The sequence below is a fragment of the Lytechinus variegatus genome, chromosome 12, assembly GCF_018143015.1.
Source record: "Lytechinus variegatus isolate NC3 chromosome 12, Lvar_3.0, whole genome shotgun sequence".
Lineage (NCBI taxonomy): Eukaryota > Metazoa > Echinodermata > Echinoidea > Temnopleuroida > Toxopneustidae > Lytechinus > Lytechinus variegatus.
The window spans coordinates 19,779,815-19,803,918 of NC_054751.1; the positions used below are offsets into that span (position 1 = coordinate 19,779,815).

Sequence of the window (24,104 nt, forward strand, 5' to 3'; positions counted from 1 at the left end):
TGAAGGATTTCAGTTGCATTTTTAACTGTTATTGTAAACTTGTTACATTCTATTAAAAGGACCCCTGTAGTTACAGTCTTTGTGTTTGGGTTTCGATATGTGATTCATATCGTGATCCTCACTCGAGAAAATTGCTTAAACACAGCCTTTATTTAGGTTTCCTCCAAGATGATACCAACATGATTTCTAAAAAGATCACTTATGTAGTTTCTTGGTTTAGCTTTATGCTTTCATAGCAATCATTGGCACTCATGATATTTACCAATCATTATAACATTTAAAGACATTCATATCCCATCTGGATCTCTGAAAGGCAAGCTTGTGCTTGCGAACTTCAGTTTGTCCCTGGATAAGATCCATTCCCAAATAGATGAAATCTGCGGTGGAGATTGGGAGTTTAAAACCTTGATAATCACAATAATAGGATGTAGTACTAATGTAATTACTGTATTGCCTTTTCTCTTTCCTTTGCGGAGTCTGAAGGTTATTACACGAATTAGCATCCAAAGTGGCCTATCCTGATCCTGTAGTATTCATAAAAAGCTTGGTGCCACTTTCCCAAACATCGAAAAAGATCAATAGCTAATAGCGGTACAGTGCTTTGAAATAGAAATTCAATGTGGGTGATCCTTTCTATTACATACATTGCCTTGCTTTGTAACAACCCCACTCCAATTAGTACTAAGGCTTAAGATGGAATTAGGGGATAATCTCTCATAAATATCTCTAATTGAATAGTATACTCACACTAAAGAGGCTAATTTGGAACATCTTGTCTGGTTGGGGTATAAATTCTAATAAATCTGCTGGATGATGTATGTACAAATATTTAAAAGTTAGAGAATGTCTTTGGCACCTTCCCCTTTAATAACAGAAATGAAAAAAAATCTTTTTTAACATTCACTTACTTGTACATGTATCTGCTTCAGATTTTAAACCCCAATCTTTTTTTTTTTGGAGGGGGGACTCTCTAATTCTTCACTTTTCCCCTCCCTTCTTCCTTCTCTTCATTTTAACTTTACACACATCAATTCTCAAAGGGGCATCTCTGTCATCATATACCAAGACACATTTCTAGATCAACTTACTCATTTGTTCCCACTGTTACTTCACCCTAAACATAACATTCTTTGGTGAGAGTCAATTCATTACTCATTTCTCTCTCAAATACCAACAGATTTCAAAACTTATAAGAACCAGAATATCCAATACACATAAAAACAATGAAACTCACTGAAGCATGTTTTAAAACCCACATCACATCCCCATTCAAAGAGTGTTTTCTCACTTAAATTTTGGCAAATTGAATGAAACTTGGTAAAATGGCTCATCTTGGGTATAATCACTGGATTAAAGTCTTGTCATTCTTGCCCAAACAGCATTACCTGGTCTGATTAATAGTGATAATCTTTCAATTCTTCAATCCATTATGCCACTTTTAAGAAAGAAGATGTGAACAAAGTGTCTAGACCACTGACTCCTTTTTGGTAATTTATAAAACCTTAAGCCGTGGTAATTCAATTAAAATTCAAAGTTTGGTTAAAAAAAACAAGCAGTACATGTCGCTACAGAGCATGACTAGCATACAAACAAATAAGTTTGATGCACATTATGCTTATACAAGGATTGCACTTAAAATAAGTTTAGGATTTTAGAAACATCAAAAAAGACTTGTGAATTATCTGATAATTTATTTTAAAAACATTAGATTATAAAGAATGAATAAATAAAATCTGATTTAAGAATAACATATGTTTTTAACAAAATACAATAATGTCAATATTCCTCTTGATTTGGTGAAAATATCTATCACATGAAAAAAAATCTATGTTTCATAGGAAAATCGTAATTTATCCTTATCAGATTAAGCTCAATAAAAAGAAAATCAGGAAAGATGTCTATAAAAGAAACAATTATAGGAGGAAAGGGCTTCAATCATCATTCCAGAGCACTCCTCTAGATACATATGTATTGATTTTTATCATTACAATTTACAAAGTACTCAACCTTGAAGAAGATAGTCATTATTCACACAACTGTGCTTGGAAGCATTAAACATCTGATTAAAACCATCAAATCCTCAAATGAAGGATGAGATTTCTTTACTCCACAACCACAAGAAAAAACATTTCTATAAAGACGTACAATACAGGGATAAACAGACACCCCCTTTCACTAGTGATTGTGTTTTAATCCCAGAGTTCATAGGGTGTTACATGTTGATGACTAATGTATACTTTAAAATGGTTTTCTATAAAGAACAACTATGTTTTGTAAAGGATTGGAAGATTTCCTCTTTGCATCTCAAAGGGCTGGAATGAATTCCAGTCTTTACTCTTTCAAAATATAAAGGGAAAAATGAAAACAAACATGAAATTTGACACTTACAGTTTGTAGAGATTATCCATTCTAGAAAATGATAATTCTGGCAAATTTTGGAGCTTGTTGTTGTTCAGACGCCTGTAAAAAAAACAAAAAAATAGAATAGTAATAATTTTGTTAATCCCAGATATAAATGATATTACATGTTGATAACCAATACACTTTAAAATTGTATTTCTATAAAGATCAACCATGCACTTTATAATGGAATAAATTGTCACTTCTTGCTATTTAGTATGACCTATGGGAAACAGGCTATAATCAATTCTTCATTAAAAAAAATTGTTTCAAATCTGTAAAGTTAATTTCATCTTTTATATTCCATGTGTGTTGCTTGGTGATCATTTTCTTGATAGGAATCCAAACCAAGTATGAAAAAAAATAATTGTGTTTTTGTGTGTGTGTTCCCACACATAAATCTCAGTGCAAAGCCCCAGAGCATAGATCACAGGGCTTTAGAAATAACAATCATTGGCATTCACCTCAAGATCACACTTGTTTAATGCCACATCAATCTTTGCAAAGAATATCCATGAACAGGTCTATATGACCAAAAGGATTCCAAACATAGAATTCTTCAGGGGGCATTTTGCTCCATTCTGTGACAGAACCTGCTCACATTCCTCATGTTCGCGTCAACTATTCTGACATTTAGCGCTGTAAGCGCATCAAAGCCGAGACAAATTTGAAACGTGCCGACCGGCCGTTCGGAACTCCTGCAGTCACATAAACTCTTTCGTTTTGATGAGATTTGGTATCATTTAGCTCCTTCAACTCTTGAAGATCGGCTAATAGCCTCTCCACATGGGGATGTCAAAGATCGTTCCTGCTGACAACTTGCAGGTGGACGATTCACGGGGTTGGCACTGTTTCCCTTTGATCCTGCGTATCATGTGTCTCAGCCAATTTGTAACCTCCCACCCACTCTACCTCCCCTAACAAAAATCCATAGTATTCCAGAGACAAAATCCCCCACCTTCGTCAGTATCTACAAACCATAAATGTGTCTGACATTTCATCTATGTTTATACAATCAAGTCTTTTTTCACTGTTGTCTTCATTTCAGCAATGACAATAAATTTACGTCCCCAGTCTTCAGAAATTATAATCATTATAGAAAATTAACGATTGAATTACATTACTACGTATTATTCGACTTAAATAAAGAATAACATGGGTAATTTAGAGATTGATTGACCTCCAGTTCTGGAGTCAGCTGACTGTATATTAAGTAGACATTTCACAGGATGTACAATTAATGAATTCTATGTTTCTGAAGTTCTCACATTTAAATTAAAAGCATTAAACATGCATGTCCTTCTTTTTTTTCTTTGGATACCCTGTACTAGCATATTGATATCCCCTTTGAATTCCATCTTCATCCCACCTGGACACTTAACCTGCTTTCAATAGCGGGCTCTCACTCAGTGAAACACTAACCCATCAAAGCCCAAGATTGGCTGGAATATCCTGATTTTACTCTTTGGGTCAAATTCACCTAAGATTTATTGCAATTTTCTACATTAAAAAAATACGTAAAACTGTTTGAATGTTAATTTGTGTGTTCTTCAACAATTTTCTCAGAATAGGAGCCTGACAAAAATACAGTCATAATTCTTTTTTTTTTCCCTCATTAAAAGCAAATGATTGCGATTGCACTATCACACTAGCAGCCATGGTAAAACATATCTCTTTCTCTATGATGAGCAGAGGAGAGCGAAAAATGATTCACAAGAGTCTAAATTCAGAGCGATGACTGAAACAATTAAATTACTATCATATGTACATGTAAGCAACAGGTTAATACACAAGGGAAGCAGTAGTAGTTGAACTGCCACCTCCCTCTTTATGCCAACCCCATACCCCTGTACAAGTCCATCTATCAAACACTACTAAAAGGTCAAGTCCACCTCAGAAAAATGTTGATTTGAATCAATAGAGAAAAATCAGACAAGCACAATGCTGAAAATTTCATCAAAATCGGATGTAAAATAAGAAAGTTATGACATTTTAAAGTTTCGCTTATTTTTAACAAAATAGTGGTATGAACGAGCCAGTTACATCCAAATGAGAGAGTCGATGATGTCACTCACTCACTATTTCTTTTATTTGTTATTGTTTGAATTATACAATATTTCATTTTTTACGAATTTGACGATTAGGACCTCCTTGCCTGAAGCACAAAATGTTAAAATAATGGAATTCCAGGTGTTCAGGGAGGAATGAAACTTCATTTCACATGACAATGACGAGAAAATAAAAATATTTCATATTTCATATAATAAAATTTTTAAAAAATAGTGAGTGAGTGAGTGATGTCATCAACTCTCTCATTTGGATGTAACTGGCTCGTTCGTATAACTATTTTGTTGAAAATAAGCGAAACTTTAAAATGCCATAACTTTCTTATTTTACATCCGATTTTGATGAAATTTTCAGTGTTATGCTTGTTGAACTTTTCTCTTTTTATTCAAATCAAGTTTTTGTTGGGGTGGACTTGTCCTTTAAGAACTACACTCAATGCATATTAAGACCTCACACTAAAAACTTACTCAAATGCTTTATATAAAAAGTGTTTGCTGTGTCACTCATACATGATCAAACTTTGTGATCTTTACTAACATTTTGTAAATATTATGGAATCAACATGATCAATGGGTATTACAATGCAGATGGCATCTTCACTTTATTTTACTTCATGAATATCACATGAACTTGTATCAAGGCAAACTGGTACCACATGCTATTGTAAACTAATATTAACTACTATGTTAAGTAGGAGATTTGATTTTCTTTGAAATAACCTGGGGATTGTCAATTTAGATTAAAGGCCAAACAAAGTGTCAAAATTTTGACAGCCAAGAACAACCAATGAGGTCATCTCCAAACGAAGAAGAGATGCAGGCCAGAGACTTTTAAAGGGTGCAAAGAAATGTTTTGGGAGTTTTTTTTTCATTGCTGTATCAATGCCTGCTTCCCTTTTGAATATCTCATTGGAAAAGAGTATCAAAAACAAGTTCAGGTTTTTTTCTGCTCCATAATTTCTTTTCACTTATTTACAACTCACTTCAAATTACAATTTACCTTCATTTTTACCCTTCCTTACTTTTTTGTCTCATTTCATTCTCTTATCTGTAATGATAGTTGTCAGATGCATATTTTCACTCTCATACAATGTAGAAATTGAACGCAAAGCAAAAGAAAAAAATCTATAAGAATGTATCAGCACAAGTGACCAGCATTTTACCCAATATAATGAATCAAAATTAAATGTTCTTGCATTCTTTTTTTAGGTAGATCTAAAAGGCTGAATTGACTATGCATTTCTAAGATGTTAACATCCAATTTTTCTGCCCAACTCCTTTCTGGTATGTATCATTTGCTTCTGAACTCAAGGAGCTCAGGGATAAAGACCAGCTCTGGTCATGGGGCAACTCTGGGGTGGTATTGCTGGAAACTATATCCAGATGTTTCAAGCACAGTGAAATAAAAAAAAATATACATTATATTTATCCTCAATTCTAGGTTTATTCTGAATTGATTAAGATAAATAATTCACATTTCTTGCCAGTGCAACATAAATCTTCAAGCATTGCTATTCAATTGTCATTATTCATATTAAATATTTGTATTGAATACAATTATACAGATAAACAATAAAACATGCTTTTAATTGAATTAATTATTTTAATTTCATAATCAATTCTAGTGAATAAATGTGCAATTATATAAATAAATTCAAATTCAATGCAATTTGCATTGTTTAGGAATAGGAGCTTTATGTTCCATAAAAAGTCTATATCTAACTTAGATAACAAAGTATCAGTATTTAATAAAAATGATATAAATGCATGTTGTCACTAACATGTAATTATTCTACAGTGCAACGATTCATGGAGGATAGATTACAAATTATTGTTTGCTTTTTTTATTAAACCTTTCGATTGTCAGTCGACATACATGTAGCTTTGCAATTTTTTCACAGAAATTATCAAAGAACGAATCAGATATGGAATACAAATTGTACAAGTACCATATATAAGTTTTTCCAGTTACCATAAAGTCTCCCTGAACACGCTGATATCCAATGTCATTGATGGCATACTTTATGAGAACGAAAAATAAATAAAATGAGAGTAGTTTAAGGTTGATTCTGTATGGTACTCAAATGGGTGGAAAATCAAATTATCCTCGAGGGGGCAAGGGGAAAAGAGCATCATGTTTATCATTCAACGAACATTCCTGGGATGAGTAACAAAGTATTATCTCTGTATGATTCGAGTGAACGACCTAAGCGTCGCCTTTTACGGCCGAGACTCCCCCGGCTCCATCCTCACTGAGTGGCCTCAGTAACCCCAGTATTTACTCAAAGCGGTCCCCGGTTCCTAACTCAATTTACAAAACGTGGAACTCTCAAAGGAGTTCTCCTAATGAAATTATGCGCTGGATGACTATTGATCGCCGGCCTGCAAGTCACTTCCACGGTTACGTTAATAGCTTCAATGCATGTGTCCATTAAGCCTGCCCTGCGAGAAGTCCGCTTTTTCTTTTATCTCCGACCATGCTGTCTGAGAGCAAGAGGTGGTTTGAAACACAGCATGGGTCATACTATAGGCTTTCTTTTTGAGACACTTGCAATATTACACCTCAGCAGACTGGTTCACATAGAATCCATGAAGCGATGCTTCCATCTTTCCTAGCTTAAATGCACTATTGTTTTCAAAGAAATCTGAAACTTATGCAAAATTCTCATGACACACAGACCTTTTCAAGTGCTACAAAGGAAAGATGATTCATAACACAAAGGATGCAGGCAACGTCCAAGAACCTACTTTGTATTTGCACCAGAACTTCCTATTCCTCAAGAGTATTTGTTCAAAATTTGATACATATTTTAGCTTCTTCAATATAATGAGTCAACTAGATATTCCAAAACTGCAGGCAAGGGAAAGATATAAAAAATGTACCTCATAACACTTTATTGGCAATAACATGTTGAATTTTTGCTGGTGAATGCAATATTTTGATGAGCCAAGTGGACAATTTTACATTAAAATAATGCACAATATCTTACAAAATTCAATGATTAATGACAATCGATGGTATCCTATTACCTTATAAGAGCATTGATTGATTGAATATATATCAGTGAGTCAGTGATTGGGCTAACCATATCCTATCCATCAGCGTTCTGCTGTTCATTATTTGCACCAGGGATTTACATATTTGCCCACTGAAGTGCCCCCTTTCTATAACCAGTCCTTGAAACCGACAGACACCCATTCTCAATGAAATATTTCCCTTAATGAGAATTTGCAATTCAATTCTAGCAGAGTGAAAGCTACAAGAATGCCCTTAAGTTGTGTTGATGACTTTGTAATACAGACTAGCAATGCAAATCTGCTAAGCGCAGTAAACATGACAGGGTAAAGAAGACTCCCTTTTTTTCAGTTTGGTTAAGAGTTTCCCCAACCCTCCATTGATCTTTCTTTTATTTGTCAGATCTCCTCTCTCTCTCTCCTATTTTTGCCTATTCTCCGCCCTACATGTAGGTTCAAATGAAGCCCACCCAGCAAAAGCACCCATAACACTGTAACTCAAGCACAGGGGCATTTGACAGACACTCGAATACCTTTGAAGAAGATGTCAATTTTTACTGAAGTGGGATTAGGTTTCTGATGCATTTATTCCAGGTTTCTTTCCTTCCTACTTTTCTTTTTTTTCCCCCATCAATACCTTTTCTTGAATGTATGAATGGCAGCTTATTGCAGATAGGTTACTCCATTGGAATTTGAGCTATATAAACTACAGTTTTAACACGATCCCTGAGTCCTTGAAACAAAAAGAGAAAGTTCAACCAACAATGGCATGGCCAGTTTTGGGGTATGGGTGTAACCGCATACTATAAAAACATGTGGGCCTAAGTATGCAAATAACAGTCAATTTCAAAGAATTACCAAATTGACAGCCTGACATGATATTTTAAGAAACAGAATTTGATTTCTCTAACCATGAGCTTCATTTAAAAAAAGTAATTTCCATATTTAATAGACAGAACTGCTCTGACAGAGCCTGCACTATCATTCCAACGTCTTCAAATTGATATAGAAGTGTCAGAAATTGATTCTAAATAAATTCCTAAATAGATACCGCCGGTAAGGGTAACTCAGGAGGAAAAATGATTTTTTTTTACAAAATTGGTTGAAAAATGTAGTTTCACTTAACCACCCCCTCCCCCTCATATTTCTCTTGACACATAAGTCAGTCTACTACGGTGTTCTCTTCTCTAGTTATAATATGAATGAGAATGAAACAGCAAATTTTTGTTTCTTCATCACTGTACACCAATGTAGGGCCTTCTGTAGTCAGTTTTCTTCAATGCTGAAGACTCTGAAGCTAGAGTTGACATATATGCTTTCCACACTGCATTTCCTTAACCTCATACTGTCCTTAACCCGGACTATCCTTAACCCCATACTATCTGCTTAATCGTGGTTAACGCCTTAACCCGGACTATCCCTCAGCTCATGAATATTGATGATTTTACCATACAGACCGTCATACAGAGTGTGATTAAAGTGCAATTCGACTTCTGTGATTGGCTAATGCTTAGCCCCACTTTCTTTAGCCCTGTTTCATTTTCACACTGCATCTCTTAGCACTGCAATTGTGGTGCTAGCACCACAATATACCGGCTAACCCTGCTTTTTTGCAGGGCCAGATAGTACCGTATTATTTACCGTGCTAGCCCACTTGGCTAAAATGTAGTGTGAAAACAAAGTGGGCCAAGCTTAACCCCGGGAAATTGGTGGGGCTAACCCCCCCCCCCTTAGCCCCACCAATTTAGGACAAAAAGTGCAGTGTGAAAAGCATAATAGACAAGTCACAACACATTCCCAATTATAAATGGTACAGGGTACACTCAGTACTAAACCTGGGGAGTGTTTCACAAAGAGTTAAGAGTGACTTAGAGTAGCACTTCAAATAAATCCCAAGTTTTGCTTGGCATAAATGGGATCACCGCATTGGTCAAATCATACTACGAGGACATGCACCACTTCATATTTAGGATTGCACATTATACATCAGCATTTAAGAATGACTATCAGAAGAGTACACTTTGTGAAACACCATCCCTCCCCCAGGCTTAAGAAAATTAAAGGGGGTGTTCACTCTCTAATGATAGGGTTTGAATAATTTTGTGATATATATAAATGTAAACCAGTAAGCAGCTCTCCACATGTCGTGGGAAACTAAATGCAAAAAAAAATCCTTAAAAAAAATGTCCTTTTTCTCAAAAAATCAAAGCAAATTTATTTGTGGGGGTATATCATCTGATGACTATGGGCATGGGCATGGAGAGAGCTTCTTGCAAGTTACAGACTTAAATTGTAAGTTAAATAATTTGACATTTCCCCGGGAGGGGGGACTCGAATTATAACATGATAGTATGCTCCTCACTAAAAACGAAAATAGCCTATAGGGGGCTCTGGAACTAAATCTTGGTCGCCTGAACGGCTCTTCGATCAACGATTGCTAAAAATGCAATGCTCTGGAACTGACCACATCACAAAAGGAGGTCTCTGGAACTCATTAGATCATAGGCGTTATTGGTAGCAGCTATGGAAAAAAACTTGCATGCAGGATAGATTCATATCAAGCTAGCCTAGACCAAAAGCTTCAGTCTCTGTATTTTGGTTGTTCCGCTGAACTGCGTTGGCTCACTCACCAATACATAGACTGAAGCGCTTGGAGGGCCCGTACGTACAGCTAACGTATAAGTGAACTAACGTTTTATAGGTCGCGATTTTAAACTGTTTTTTAAGCAAAATTTACAGTTTCATGGTTTCCATTATCAAGGAAATATAAGTAATTGCATACCTTGGACCAGAGTTATTGATAAAAATCCTCTGGATGATCCAGAAACCTTTCATCTAAGACATTTTCACCTGAGCTGACATTTTTTTTTTAGCAAGTTGCCATCTTGAATGACGTCATTATCCTTAATGTCTCGATATATCAAATGTTGTCTGCTACCTGTGATCGTTGCGGTTCAGCTCGCATGTGGAGCAGAAAGCATTATAATATCGAGAGCAATATCGATATCACATTCGTAAATTGTCGATGCACACTCCGTTCGTTTGTAATTTTGGGAGTGATTTGGGCGTCCAAGTCGCAAGAAAACATCGGAAAAGTACCACTTTCATACCTTTTAATATGTATCTTTGACATTTTTTCATTGATTAGAAATTATAAATTGATATCTTGTAGTTGATAAATCCTTAGAGTGTAAATTTGATTAAAAAAAAGCACATCAAATTCTGGACAGTCAATCGACAAAAGGGAGGGCGTAATAACACATGCGAGCTCACACTAACACTCTACCGTCGGTGAATGGGGATGATAGTAAAATGTCAGAATTTGTTGAATAAATCCCCAGAAACGACGGTTATTCCTGTCTAAAGCTAGCCTAGCTGCGGGTGAGGGGAGCTTCGGATCTGGCGCTATGGCTCTGCGCCAATTCAGCTCGCCGCTCCGACCGGCTGAGTTGTTAGTGGGCGGGCATTAATTGGAACTAAAATTTACAAATTCGAGGGTCTCCGGAATTGAAAAAAAATAGGAATTTTTATGACTTTCTAAATTGGTGATGCTCTGGAACAGAATTTTAGGCTGAAAATGGGGGTCTCAAGTTCTCAACTGCGGCACATACGTACATCATACATTTATTGGCTAAGTACATATTTAACACCACATACAACTACAAATTAGGCCTGAAAGTTAGGCCTAACGTTAGTTAAATTTGAAGAAAATTTTTTTTAAGTTTTACAACACTCTCCCTCAGACTCAGTCTCAGCTCAGTGGCTAATAATCACATTTCACATGTATACTATTTTTTCTCGAATTTTTCGGCTTATTAATATTAAAACCAACTTAGCATCAAAGTGAACTTCACGTTTAAGTGTATCACAAAATTTTGATTGTGCACTCGGGATTGTGCATTAACTGAGGATGCGCCGGTAGACGGTCATCCTCTTTCTGCCTGGCTCTGCGACTGCGTGACTACACCACATGCACAAAATCATAACACAAAAACGAATATGTGGGACACAGTTCAAAACTCGAGATAACATTCACTCAAATATCACAAATATACATTTGCAGGAGAGTAACTGCACATACCCCAGTAGCATTAATTATCTATTCCGAAAACAAATCATAAGATTAGATTTCAGCAAAACCTGGAAAACTTCATCTTCTTGAAGTTGATATTGTTCGTTCCGTCGCAGCCCTCACCAGAAAAGTAAATACCGTACAGCTGAGCTAGGAGAATCCATATTCGCTAACGGGGGCCCAATTAATACCCACAATAAAATTGATATCATATCACCAAGAAATTGCTTTGTTGATAAATCCTGGCTACACTACTCCAACACTTAATTATTGAAATGTTAACTAAAACTCTGATAATTATGAAAAATAAATATGTGCAGTACTAACAGAAACATTTTTAATATATAAGTACCCCTAAATGTAATAGGAATAGTCCATCAAAACTTTCAACCTATCAGACGCGCCTTGCAGCATTGCAGCCTTGTACCATGTCCATGCTCGTACATGTACCAACACGGGCTGCATTTTTTTTCAATTAATGCACTCGACAAAAGTTGTTGAAGTCTGCAAATTGGGTGCAGCCATCGAACTAGAAATACTTCTCCTTTTTTTCATTTCAGTTGCTACACCAGCCCCCCCCCCCAAAAAAAAAGTAAATGAAATGAATAAAATATATACAGTGCGTCCCAGAATAAACGAAACCGAGATTTAGCGATCATTTATCATAACTTAATCATACATAAAATAGACAAATGACCTACCAATTTAAAGCTCAGAATCTCCTGTTTCATCTGATATTACTTAGATTATTTCTTATTCACGCATGAGTGAGCAAATACAATTTGAAGAAAGGATACCAAAAACTCATTTGGCGGGGGGTATCTGGGTTTCAAAAAGAAAATCACATTTCTGAAAAGTTCAATATCCGCTCTTTAATTTGGTACCTAAATTACAGAAAATGGTCAAGAAATAAAAAAGTTCTGGTCATTTGAAATAAGGCTTGTATTTCCATAATTTCATGAGATAAACGTGTTTTCACCGGTTTCCCACAGAAGCTTTCGCATGGTGAACAAAAGATTTAATGCATGGCTGATCGTCAACTAAACAGAGTGTCGAGTGAGTTTGAAAGCCAACCTGGAGAACCTCTTCATTTTATGAAATTATTGAAATTCAAGCCTTATTACAAATGACCAGAACTTTGTTATTTCATGACCATTTTCTGTAATTTAGGTATCAAATTAAAGAGGAGATATTGAACTTTTCAAAAATGTGGTTTTCTTTTTGAAACCCAGATACCCCCCGAAAAATGAGTTTTTGATATCCTTTCTTCAAATTGTATTTGCTCACTCATGCGTGAATAAGAAATAATCTAAGTAATATCAGATGAAACAGGAGATTCTGAGCTTTAAATTGGTAGGTCATTTGTCTATTTTATGTATGATTAAGTTATGATAAATGATCGCTAAATCTCGGTTTCGTTTTTTCTGGGACGCACTGTATAATATAATTATAATAATAAATGAATAAATAATAATAAATATAATAACATTAAATAAAGTAAATAAACAAATAAAAATAAATGATGCAAAAAATATATAATACTCACATAAGAGAAAAATAACAGCTTACATAATAAATACAAAATTTTTAGATCGAATGAAATAATTATAATGCAATAAAAACGATGATTTAAAAGAATCACAAATCAATAAATAAACCTTTGATTATAATATTTTCTGTTTATTCTCATCTATGCACAGTACAATCTAGAGTTGTCTGTGTCTGAATGAACCGAAAGCAAATCTGCAAATCCTTGTTTAGTGTATTTGGAACACGAAACATGATTGCCAATAATCTGATTCAAAGAATACTCGGTACTCGCGGACCGACAGACGTGATCCCAATTGCTATAGCTCTATCGAGTATACCTTATTCTCTACAGCGTTCTGTAACGGATCTAAGTGTTTGAAATTACATTGGGGGATTCAATAGACAACAAAAATGTACTTCTGATGATCTGAATCTCACGAAATCAACGTCCATAGAAAACGAGTCTACAAGACAAATTCAATATTGTCTTTTTATCTATATTTTATTCCACTTTGTCATTTAACATCTACTTGTAAAGACTAAATACAATATGTTAATTCCATAATGAAATACAAAATATATCTGTACTTTGTACCAAACACACACTCTGCATTTTAAATAGGCCTAATTGCTTATTGAAGGGGTTGGTTGCTTGAAAATAATAAATGGCAAAAAGTAAAGAAAAAAAATATTGGTAATATTTGTTATACTTACAGGCGTTCAACAGTAATAAGGTCTGTGAATGATCCTCTTTCGATGTGAACTATTTGGTTGTTCATGAGATGTCTAGATAAAGAAAGAAAACACAGAAAGATGATAAGGGACTACTCTGTTAAAAAACGGGGATTACTCACGGTGTTTCTTTTTAATCGAATTTCACCCTTTCTTGGTGAATATATTGTTTCTTGGGTATATTGGGCTGTCATGTCCAATCGATATTATCTTCAAATAGTTGCCTTTTAACATGGCATATTCTTTTTAAAACAAATTAGGTAATTATATACATTGTTGAGTTCAGTTGCAATGTTCAACAGATTTTGTTTACTTTCAATCGAATTCCATTCCCAACTCAAGCTACAGAATACTTCACTGTTATAATGACACGAGATAGCCAGATACTTCAACCAACGACACGTGTGTTATCTCAGAATAAGGGGTCGTTTTCTAAGCAAAATGGGTCAACGCTTATAGGCCTATCAACATATATATCAACATATATATATATATATACAATAGAAAAAATAATTACACTTACAACGTTCGAAGTGACTGCAAACCATCGAAATCTCTCCTTCGTATCCTCGTTATATTGTTTTCGCTGAGGTATCTGAAATAAGAAAGAAAATGGAGCTAATAATATCACATAACTACAATCATGATAAATGTGATTTCATCATCGTCGGATGATTATAATAATGATATATGTGATTTGTAATGCGCCAAATCCACTCGGCAGAGTGCCCAAGGCGCAGTGAAAGAAGAAAGAAAGAACGAAAGAAGTATCTGAAATAAGAAAGAAAATGGAGCTAATAATATCACAACTACAATCATGATAAATGTGATTTCATCATCGTCGGATGATTATAATAATAATAATAATATATGTGATTTGTAATGCGCCAAATCCACTCGGCAGAGTGCCCAAGGCGCAGTGAAAGAAGAAAGAAAGAACGAAAGAGAACAGGTACAAATATAATATTATTTCTTAGAAAAAAAGAAATATGATAGTCGCAAATGAGATATACGGACGGTATCCTAGCAAGCTGACTTTAAATTCATACGCGAAACTGCTCTGAAAATAAAAATCACCAGTCTGGTAAGGTTTCTGTTCACAGCAATTCTTGGTTACCGTATGTTGTTTAATTTATTCATCTTTATTGTTTTGTCGTCTACTAATCTTTGACATTCTCTTTATTTCAATGCTTAGGTTAATCTTACAGTTTTCAACTCTTTATTTATTTTTTTTCTGCATTTTTTTTTCAATTCATCTTCCTCTCCTGTAATCATTCGTGTTACTAGATTGGAAGGTCAAAAGCATATCAGCCACCCCCCCCTCCCGCATTTCAACTCTGATTTTCCAAGCATAACACTCTGAACGAGATAACTTTGTTGGGCCGAGGTATGGGGCAAATTTGCACCTGTACCTAACATGCCTAACATACCCGGACAGAAAAGGTGAACAGAGAGTTGTTGTACATGGTTGCAAAGTGGGAACGTTAAACTGGGAGATGAGTAACATTTCTGTATTTACTGCCAAAAATGACAGTTCCGTTCACGGTGCAACGCATCCATTGTATCACACACGATCTACCTCCTCAAAAACATGAAGAAAATACAAAAGGGATTGGACATGTCTAAAGAATGGACAGAAACGCGATGGGGCTTAACCAATTTCTCACTCATCCGATTTTCGCACTTTCGTCAAAAAAAAGTTAGATCGGCTTTTCATCGTACTTTGGTGTTTCAAATGTGAACACCTAACTTCCAAGTAAACAATCAATGCAAACAGTTGATAGAAATTGCTTTCTTTGTGCTGTTAGGTTTGCGGAAAAAGTTCTTTGCTGAACAAATCTTTTTTTTATTCGTTTATGTATTTTGTCATATTTATTTTAGCGCAGGAGGTAGGCCTATGATATCGGTGTGGAGGTATCGACCTTTGAGTTGAATGCAGCGTTTCGTAATTGAAGTCTCCTGGAAAAAAAACGTTTCAAGAAGGTAAAATCGTGTTTCGGATTATAATATAAGAGGGAGCACATACCACTTAAATAGTTAGGTCGGTTTCTGACACACGGATGCAACGCCTGAAACTGCAATAACGTGTAACAAGTTACATGGACACCGATTTCTTTTCAGAAATTTTTATATAAAACTTTCAAAAGTTTCGGGTAGGTGTGTGAGGCTTTTCATATTTCAAAATATTAAATGCCTTAATTCATAGTTACAACAATATGGAATTTTTTTACTTTTTCTGATATTTTGTTGAAATATAACTATATTTGCCATTAAGTTCAATTCAATTTTAGTACAAAGTTGTATTTACAAAATGTTTATTTATGGTAAACGTAATCCAGCTGTATATTTCACCGATATTTCGTGTTATTAAAAATGATTTAACCCCCTGTTCCTTTTCAAATTAAAGTCCTTCAAGTTTTATCTATATGAAACAACCTTATCTGATACGGAACAGTGTAAAGTCATCAACTCTTTTTGAAATGCACAAATCGTTCAACGTGTCTATTTAATTTGGTGTAGGCCATTCTGTTCATATCCAGAAACAAATTAAAATATGACATGTGTCATAACTTATCATATATTATGAACGAATATAATTATTTGAGATCTATTTATACTCATTTACGATTATACCAGCGGGATAATGGTTTTCTGGAAAGGAAATTTCAACAGATTGAAGTCATTCAACGTGATTTAAAGAGATTATAATCACCAAACTGGTCATGAGGCCAACTGCATCACACACAATGGGTAATAGATAACCGGTGTAATCAACAACACGCCTAACCTGACGTTTCGGTAGAAATTGCAATAAAAATATGACTTTGATATCAGTTAAAATATTAGTGAGAGACGTGGTTGAGTTCAGTTACATGCGTGTAAAACTTATTTCGTTGCTAGCAGGAAGGTTAATGTTTAGGGAATGTCTCCCAATTTAACCCCAGCCCCTGAAATGAAAGGGTGATGGGGAGATCAAGGAGCACAGGGAGGGAGGGAGGGAGAACGAGGGATAAAGGGATGGGAGAATGGGGGTAACGACAACGTTACCCCCATGACGTGAAGAAGTGACATAAGAAAAAATTTGAACAATAACAATTTTGACATGAGTAATATTATATCGTTTTAGATATGGAATGTTGCGTATTAATGCTCTATAATATTGTCGAATAACAATCGATGTGTGTTACTTGTTAAAACTCTTTGGAATGTGCATTATTTTGATCTACAAAAGGAATTGGAAAATAGCATGACACCGAATACCGTTCTTGTTTGAAATTGAATCAACAAAGAAAAAAACTTCAGATGTGTCGTCCCGACATAGCAAAGGTTCTTAAATTCTCGTCATATAATTTATCATTAACCTGGAAAAAATTCCTTAAAGGAATTCACAGAACAGAATTCTGATAACCATATTTAAAAGGCCTACTAGACCATCAGGTTTTAATTAATAATATTCTTTTGGTTAAATAGAAGTCCACAGCTCTTAAGGCCCCGTCAGATGCTAATGCTGCACATCTTCGTGGCATGCTGGTCGTTGAAGCTTTGACTGGATTTTTTTTTTCTTCAAAGTAAACAAGCATTGATCGCTTCTACACATCATTAAATCGCTATACTTCACTTTGAAAGGGGTGTCAACTACGGTTTTCTTCATGACACAATGGGGGATTATTGCTTTTGAGGAGAGCTTCGACGGATCGCCTGGTAGAGAAAGCAGGGAATATGCTTTTGAGAGTACGGAGGTGTTTTTACGAAACACATGCATGAACGTAAGATTACATTACATTTCGGCAGATTTTTTGCCAAATTATCTGAATTTAAGATATTGAATTTCTCAATATAATCCCTTTAACATCAAATTCACATGCACCTATTATGAACTTCAATGCTAATCGCTCCAAGGTCTAACATGTACATCGGTGCAGTAAATATTTCACATCGTTTGATAAATTGCCATATAGGGAGGATGTCAAATACCAATTAATTACTTTATCATGTTCCAAACTCAAGCGCAATCAGGTGTGAAAGTCATGAGTATCCATGGAGACGGAAGGAGGGACCACCTTAACTTCCTCCGTAGTTTGGACAAGCTATGAACACCGTTGAAATAATGACAGCAATCCAGGAATTTGTCCCCGAAATATGGATGTATTTTTGTCAGTGTACATCAAGTCTATTCAACCAAGCGTGTGTACTACATTGGTATATAACAGGGCTTGATTTTTTTTTAGGTAATGAAACCTTCTTCAACATGCATGTGGCTCTACTTTTCTCAGTGTTAACAGATATCCACCACCAGATGAGTTCACTACCCATGCTTGACATTTTTCATGCATGAGTTGATATAATGGAAAAGTGGTATTATGTACATGACACTATACTAGTATTGCCAATGATAATACTACATGCACAACCCCTGCAAGAATATTTAGCTAATGGTGATATCAGGGACTTCCCTGGTGATATTACGCTGTACAAAAAAAATGAGAAATGATCTGAGGGGCAATTCCATAAAATAATCAACCTTTTTGTACGTCCGACCCCCATTTTTCTCAAGTTTTACTTCACTTCATAGACTGACCAAGTCATGGTCAATTGAGAGCATTACAGGCTATCAAAAGAACAAGAAATTATAGACAGATAATTTCCCACATTTAGGGGGTCGGACGTACATATTTTATGAAATTGCCCTGCTTGGAATGAGCGCAGAATCTGAAGCATTATAAACATGATTAAGTAAGATTTTTTTTTTCATTTTTGGTGAAATTATAAATCAGTCTAAAGGGAAAACTTATGTCGAGAGAATGAAAGACATTCCGAAATCTTATTGTCACAAAATGAACAAAAGGGAATATTAGAATTGGCCCAGAATGCACACTTTCTTGCGGTGTTAAGTGATTATTATTCAGCTCATTAATCACCTCTCTCTCGTGACAGCTGATATCGAATATACTGTAGTTAATATAATGTTACTTTTATTTTGAAGCTGTCTGTAGCTGCAACATTGCAAATCTATGTCGAAATAAATGCATTCTTTTACCATGAGAAAATCACTCCGCACACCCGTCCGAAAAAAGAAGTAATCAGTGGACCGACTCGAAGATCGTTGGGTCTATACTTCATAGGATCTCAACCGTCGCATAAAATGATATTTGCATAGTTCTGCTCCCTTCACTTATATCGATTTATAGCCATTATTATTTTGTTTTCACCAAACACCCTTTTGTAAGGTTCGGGATAATTACTGCAGTATTGCATGACGTTTGCGGAACCTGCTCTGTTGGTGTTGTGTTTTCAAAAGTTGTGGCTTATGAAGCTTTTGACATGGTAAAAAAAAACGACTGGGACACGGTGCATGACTTGGCAAAGCTATAATCATTGAATTCATTCTCAATGGGTTTACCTTCTCAATGTACACATCATATTTGAAACCGTCCGATGATTGCGATCTCCTTATCATGCGAGAGTGCATGTAATTTGCAAAATTATAGGTGGAAATCTCAACATTTGCATTCACCCTATTTAATACACATTTTGGATCAATTCTTTTGAATTGTTCAGAAAAAGGCTTTCTGACGGTAACTGTTTCTTTAAAAGGGAGATCCTTCAGTAATTGGAAACTGACAAATAGCAGAATAGAATCACCATGGGGTAACTTGTACTTGTTGTTTCTTTAGAATCATATCAGTTGCATATTTGATTGAAGAAAGGAAGTGAACAATCGCTTTTAAAACAACAACATCAGAAATGTATCCTATTGTGCAAGGCTGATCAATATTCTATTGCATCAGCTTTAAAATGATTAATAAAAACATGCTTTAAGCCACAGAGTTTCTTTCAAATATTTACGAAATGAATGTGATCATAATTCAATACATTGATCGCTCGATGATCAATTTACTTTATTGCTTTAATTATGATATAGCGTGTTAAGTCGGTTAATGTGCATTGTGCTATGCGGTTGAAATGGTGAAACTATTATCGGGAATATCATCCACTAGTTTTCGGCATGACTTTGTATATTGGGCCTATACCATGTATACTCTGAGTAAAAAGTCCGGGGAAGAAGTGAGGCAACTTATATGATAAACGTTCAAAGCATTGACTACATATTGTAAAATGGGAAGTTTATGTACTAATGAGAATAGCTTTTATTTGATTTGAGTCATGCATGCTTGACTTGAAATAAAACTTTTTTTCCGATTTATCGATCAAGACCTTCAACTTGGTATTGCCTTACTATACCAACACAATGTTTTATATCTGATTCTGAGCACATAACGTTCTTGGAACTTGAAAGCTACCGTTCAAACGGCTAGATCTAAAATTTACTTTCCACCAATTTCAATTCATGAAAAACCTTGAAAATTTTCTTTCATCAAAGTGTAATCTTTCTCTGCGTCTATTGTGGGCAGGATCCGATTCAACAATCAACCCAAAAGACGGAGAGACCCACCATCTTTTTTATGCCTGAGAATTTGTCGAAGATATTGAGCCAACTTTGCCGATTCTTTTCTTCCATTTTGATATAAGGTCCTTGTATCTCATTGATGTATATTTGTAAAGAAAACAAAGTTTTGTTTGTCGGCACGGATCACAAACAGCAAAACAAGGCATAAGAAAAGAGAACAATCTTATTTTCTGTTCTATTGTACTCATTTCTTGGGAGTTCGCACTAGACCCTATACAGTTGAAGCTCAACGTTGCATTGACGGAGTTGACAGATAAAAATCAATAAAACCTTATCGTATCAAATGATTCAAATCCTTTCAGCTAGATCAAAGCTGACCGAATCTAGAGACCTTCCCTGTAGATGTAATAGGGAAATATATATTTGGATGTTCATGATAGTAATATATAGTGTTAATAACCTTGCTCATATAACGAAATGATAATACAGAGAACAAAGTTCGGAGACCGTTACCAACTTGCCACATTAAGTCAATTTAAAGAATTGAGCATAATTATTTATGCCTAAATGAATACCAACAAATTGGAATGCCAATCGTACCTTCATAGTTCATGCACTTAGTTGCTGTAAGTTAATTTCATTTTTAACATGCAGTTTAGTGATGGCAAAAGGGCATTTGTAGTATGAGATATTTGGTCTGTCGAGAGGGGGACGAGACGACCCTCTTCCATAGGTTCCTTTAAACTAACAACAAAAATATGAAAATCGAGGGGGGGCACGTCACCCCCTGCCTCCGGGATCTCCGCGAGGTAAAAGTAGTAGAGGTAGTAGTTGTGGAGGTGGTGGTGGTGGTGGTGGTAGTAGTAGTAGTAGTAGTAGTAGTAGAAGTAGTAGTAGTAGTAGTAGTAGTAGTAGTAGTAGTAGTAGTAGTAGTAGTAGTAGTAGTAGTAGTAGTGGTAGTAGTGGTAGTAGTGGTAGCAGTGGTAGTAGTGGTAGTAGTGGTAGTAGTAGTAGTAGTAGTGGTAGTAGTGGTAGTAGTGGTAGCAGTGGTAGTAGTAGTAGTAGTAGTAGTAGTAGTAGTAGTAGTAGTAGTAGTAGTAGTAGTAGTAGTAGTAGTAGTAGAAGTAGTAGTAGAAGTAGTAGTAGTAGTAGTAGTAGTAGTAGTAGTAGTAGTAGTAGTAGTAGTAGAAGTGGTAGTAGTAGTAGTAGTAGTAGTAGTAGTAGTAGTAGTAGTAGTAGTAGTAGTAGTAGTAGTAGTAGTAGTAGTAGTAGTAGTAGTAGTGGTGGTGGTGGTGGTGGTGGTGGTATAGTAGCTATATACGTGCATGTGCTGTTGGATGTGCAATTAGGTATACATCTACCTAATAAAACATGCATATTTCTCCACGTTAGACAAGTAAGAAGGTGGCAGGCCTATATATGGTGGGTAGTTGGGGTGATGGGATGGAGTCGTGATGGTGGTGGTAGTGGTAGTACTGGTCACGGTGGTAGGACTGTAGAAGGATAGAAGCAAATAATAATAATAGATACTTACAATCTTTCTGTTCCCCTTGGTATTCCTCTTGGAACCTCATGAAGTCCTCTATCCCGGCAATTGACAGTGGTTCCATAGCAGTTACAAAGTCCTGGGCATTCACCGTCACCTATGCCCCGAGCACAAGAAGCACCAAGTGCTATTAACATGATTCCAAGTACGAGATTCTTCATCTTACCAGATGTTTCCTGCAAATGTATTCACATATATAATATCCAAGAGAGTCCTGTGGAACTGACGTAGCGAAATATATATAAATATCACAATTTTTCTTTAATAATACATCCTTTTCATTTCGCTTTATGTGCGAAGTGTTGAGTATATCCACAAACACGAAATCATAAAACAAGAATGATTCTCAATATGCGTGAGTAAGATGAATAGGGGAGAATATATAATTCCTTGTGAGTGGACGCCAACCTTTGTCTAAGATTGACCACTATGGTAATCCTCTATAAGAGTAAGTTGTCGCCTAAAGGGCGTACAAACCTCTACCGCCGCATCCCTCCTTCGACCGGAGTGATGTTGATTAAGGCGTCGACAAGTGAAACTGCAAAAGTTGTTCCTCGCTGCTGGTGACGGTATATGACTTAAAGGAGAAGGGTTTCCATAAGTACTTCAAAAGAACTGTGACACAAATAAGAATCAATATCCTTTGGGAAAAGAAAAATATGTATTACAATACCGATGACTGATAACAATACACCATGATGAGGTGATCATTCACTTAAAAGGAGCTCAACCGCAAACTTGGCATCCAATATTTCCGACGATGACAAGTTTGGGAAAATCTAACACAGATAAGTCCTGATGAGACGGATGTCCACCAAAAGCGACCGAGATGAACCAGTAAATCGTGGCTAAAGATGGAAAGTCCATTCACAATCGAACTTTTGTGGAACTTTTGAGGCTTTGCTTTTTGTGGCGACGGGGAGATGATCAGTTCTTGCTTATCCAACTAATCGACCGCGGAACCTCTGCGGCTTCCCTTTGGACAAACAGCCACAATTACAATCCAGTGTCGCTACGTTGGAATACACGCAGACACGGCTCACCATCGCCTGTTTGCTGGGGTTTACAGTTAGAGAGCGTACCGCTAGTAAGGCTTCACGAAAAGTAGCGCTTTGCTTACGGACGCCCGTGAGAGAAAGAGAGCGTGCTTCACTTGTTCCGAGTTTGACGGTTCTGTTGTCAGTATGAGGTACTTACTCTTCCCCCGTGCAAATCCTTATTCTGCAGTGCATGCTCCAGAAGCTCGGCGCCACCAATGGCGAGTAAGCGCGCGACGATGAAAAGTGTACTGAAAAAGACGTATTTCATCAATAATAGATACTTTGATTTGACATGGCTAATGCAACTTCACATAATCACCAAGTTCTGGTGGAAATCAATACAGTCCTGATGACCAAATATTCTTATATCATTTTGAGTAGTCCGTCTGTGTTCCTTAACCAGGCGATGTGGAGACAGATGCCGTCATCAAAACAATTTTAGATTAACCAATAATTATTGTTCTCGTTTCAAAGAATTACCATTGACTAAAATCACAATAAGCATTCCCAGCCAAGAAAACAAGATGATTAATAGCCCAAGGATATAGAGAATTATTTTTTTCTCGAAGTATATTAATGCAATTATTCATATTCTATTCATCGTCCACTTGCGTACCATCTTGTTTTGCTTTTATCACTATACATGTATGTAAATAATCATGATTATCAATAATGGCCAAGGTCGAAGTCGGATGACGTACAATTTCGAAATGGAAATTCACTGAAATGTTTCAACAAATATTCCTTCATCGGTTTATCATCCCCCCCCCACTTTTTTTAAAAGCGAGAATGGTGTTTTATTTAGGTCCTATTCAAAATGGGTCAGGGCCTTGTGGCTGTGGCACAAAATAAATATGCAATCAATCACGAGTTTCGAACAACAATTTTACTGACGAGTAGATATATGTTGAAGATTAACTGTAAATTCATCTGACTCCTGCACAGTTTGCTATCATTGATCACAATTTTTTGTTGAGATTGGTAGGCGTTGGTGTAACACCCAGATTTACAGATTTGTAAGATATACATTTTGGTAAGAGAACAGATAGATTGGGTTGATGGGTTATCTTGTCAACAAAAATTTACTATAGTGTAAAAAGGGGTGTTTATTTGTTGAGGATCAAATCTATTTTTTAGGGTTGACCGTTAATAGAATGCGTTCAGGTATATTTCAAGAAATTGAGTCAAGACGCTTCAAAGAAGACGAGAAAATCGAACATTCTGATCAAAACGATAACTTACTTTATAAATACACATTCCAGAGCATGGAGATGTTCAAAGAGAAAAAAAAGAT

General features: G+C 35.8%; 1 protein-coding gene across 1 annotated transcript; it reads right to left on the reverse strand.

Annotated features, from left to right (window-relative positions):
* Window positions 1-957: 957 nt before the first annotated feature.
* LOC121425181 (slit homolog 1 protein-like) lies at window positions 958-23,026 on the reverse strand. Its single transcript, XM_041621186.1, has 4 exons — window positions 21,759-23,026; window positions 14,339-14,410; window positions 13,798-13,869; window positions 958-2,460 (listed from the first exon to the last, which is right to left on the reverse strand). Exons 1-4 carry the CDS (start codon window positions 21,929-21,931, stop codon window positions 2,385-2,387), a joined length of 393 nt encoding a protein of 130 aa, XP_041477120.1. The 5' UTR covers window positions 21,932-23,026; the 3' UTR covers window positions 958-2,384.
* Window positions 23,027-24,104: the final 1,078 nt, after the last annotated feature.

Bases quoted from the DNA above. Each gene is read 5' to 3' on its own strand.
- LOC121425181 (XM_041621186.1), bottom strand. From the start codon at position 21,931: ATGAAGAATCTCGTACTTGGAATCATGTTAATAGCACTTGGTGCTTCT. The intron at 14,411-21,758 runs GTAAGTATCTAT...TTCTTATTTCAG, and splicing joins CCAAGGGGAACAGAAAGATT to ATACCTCAGCGAAAACAATA. The intron at 13,870-14,338 runs GTAAGTGTAATT...TTCTTTATCTAG, and splicing joins TTGCAGTCACTTCGAACGTT to ACATCTCATGAACAACCAAA.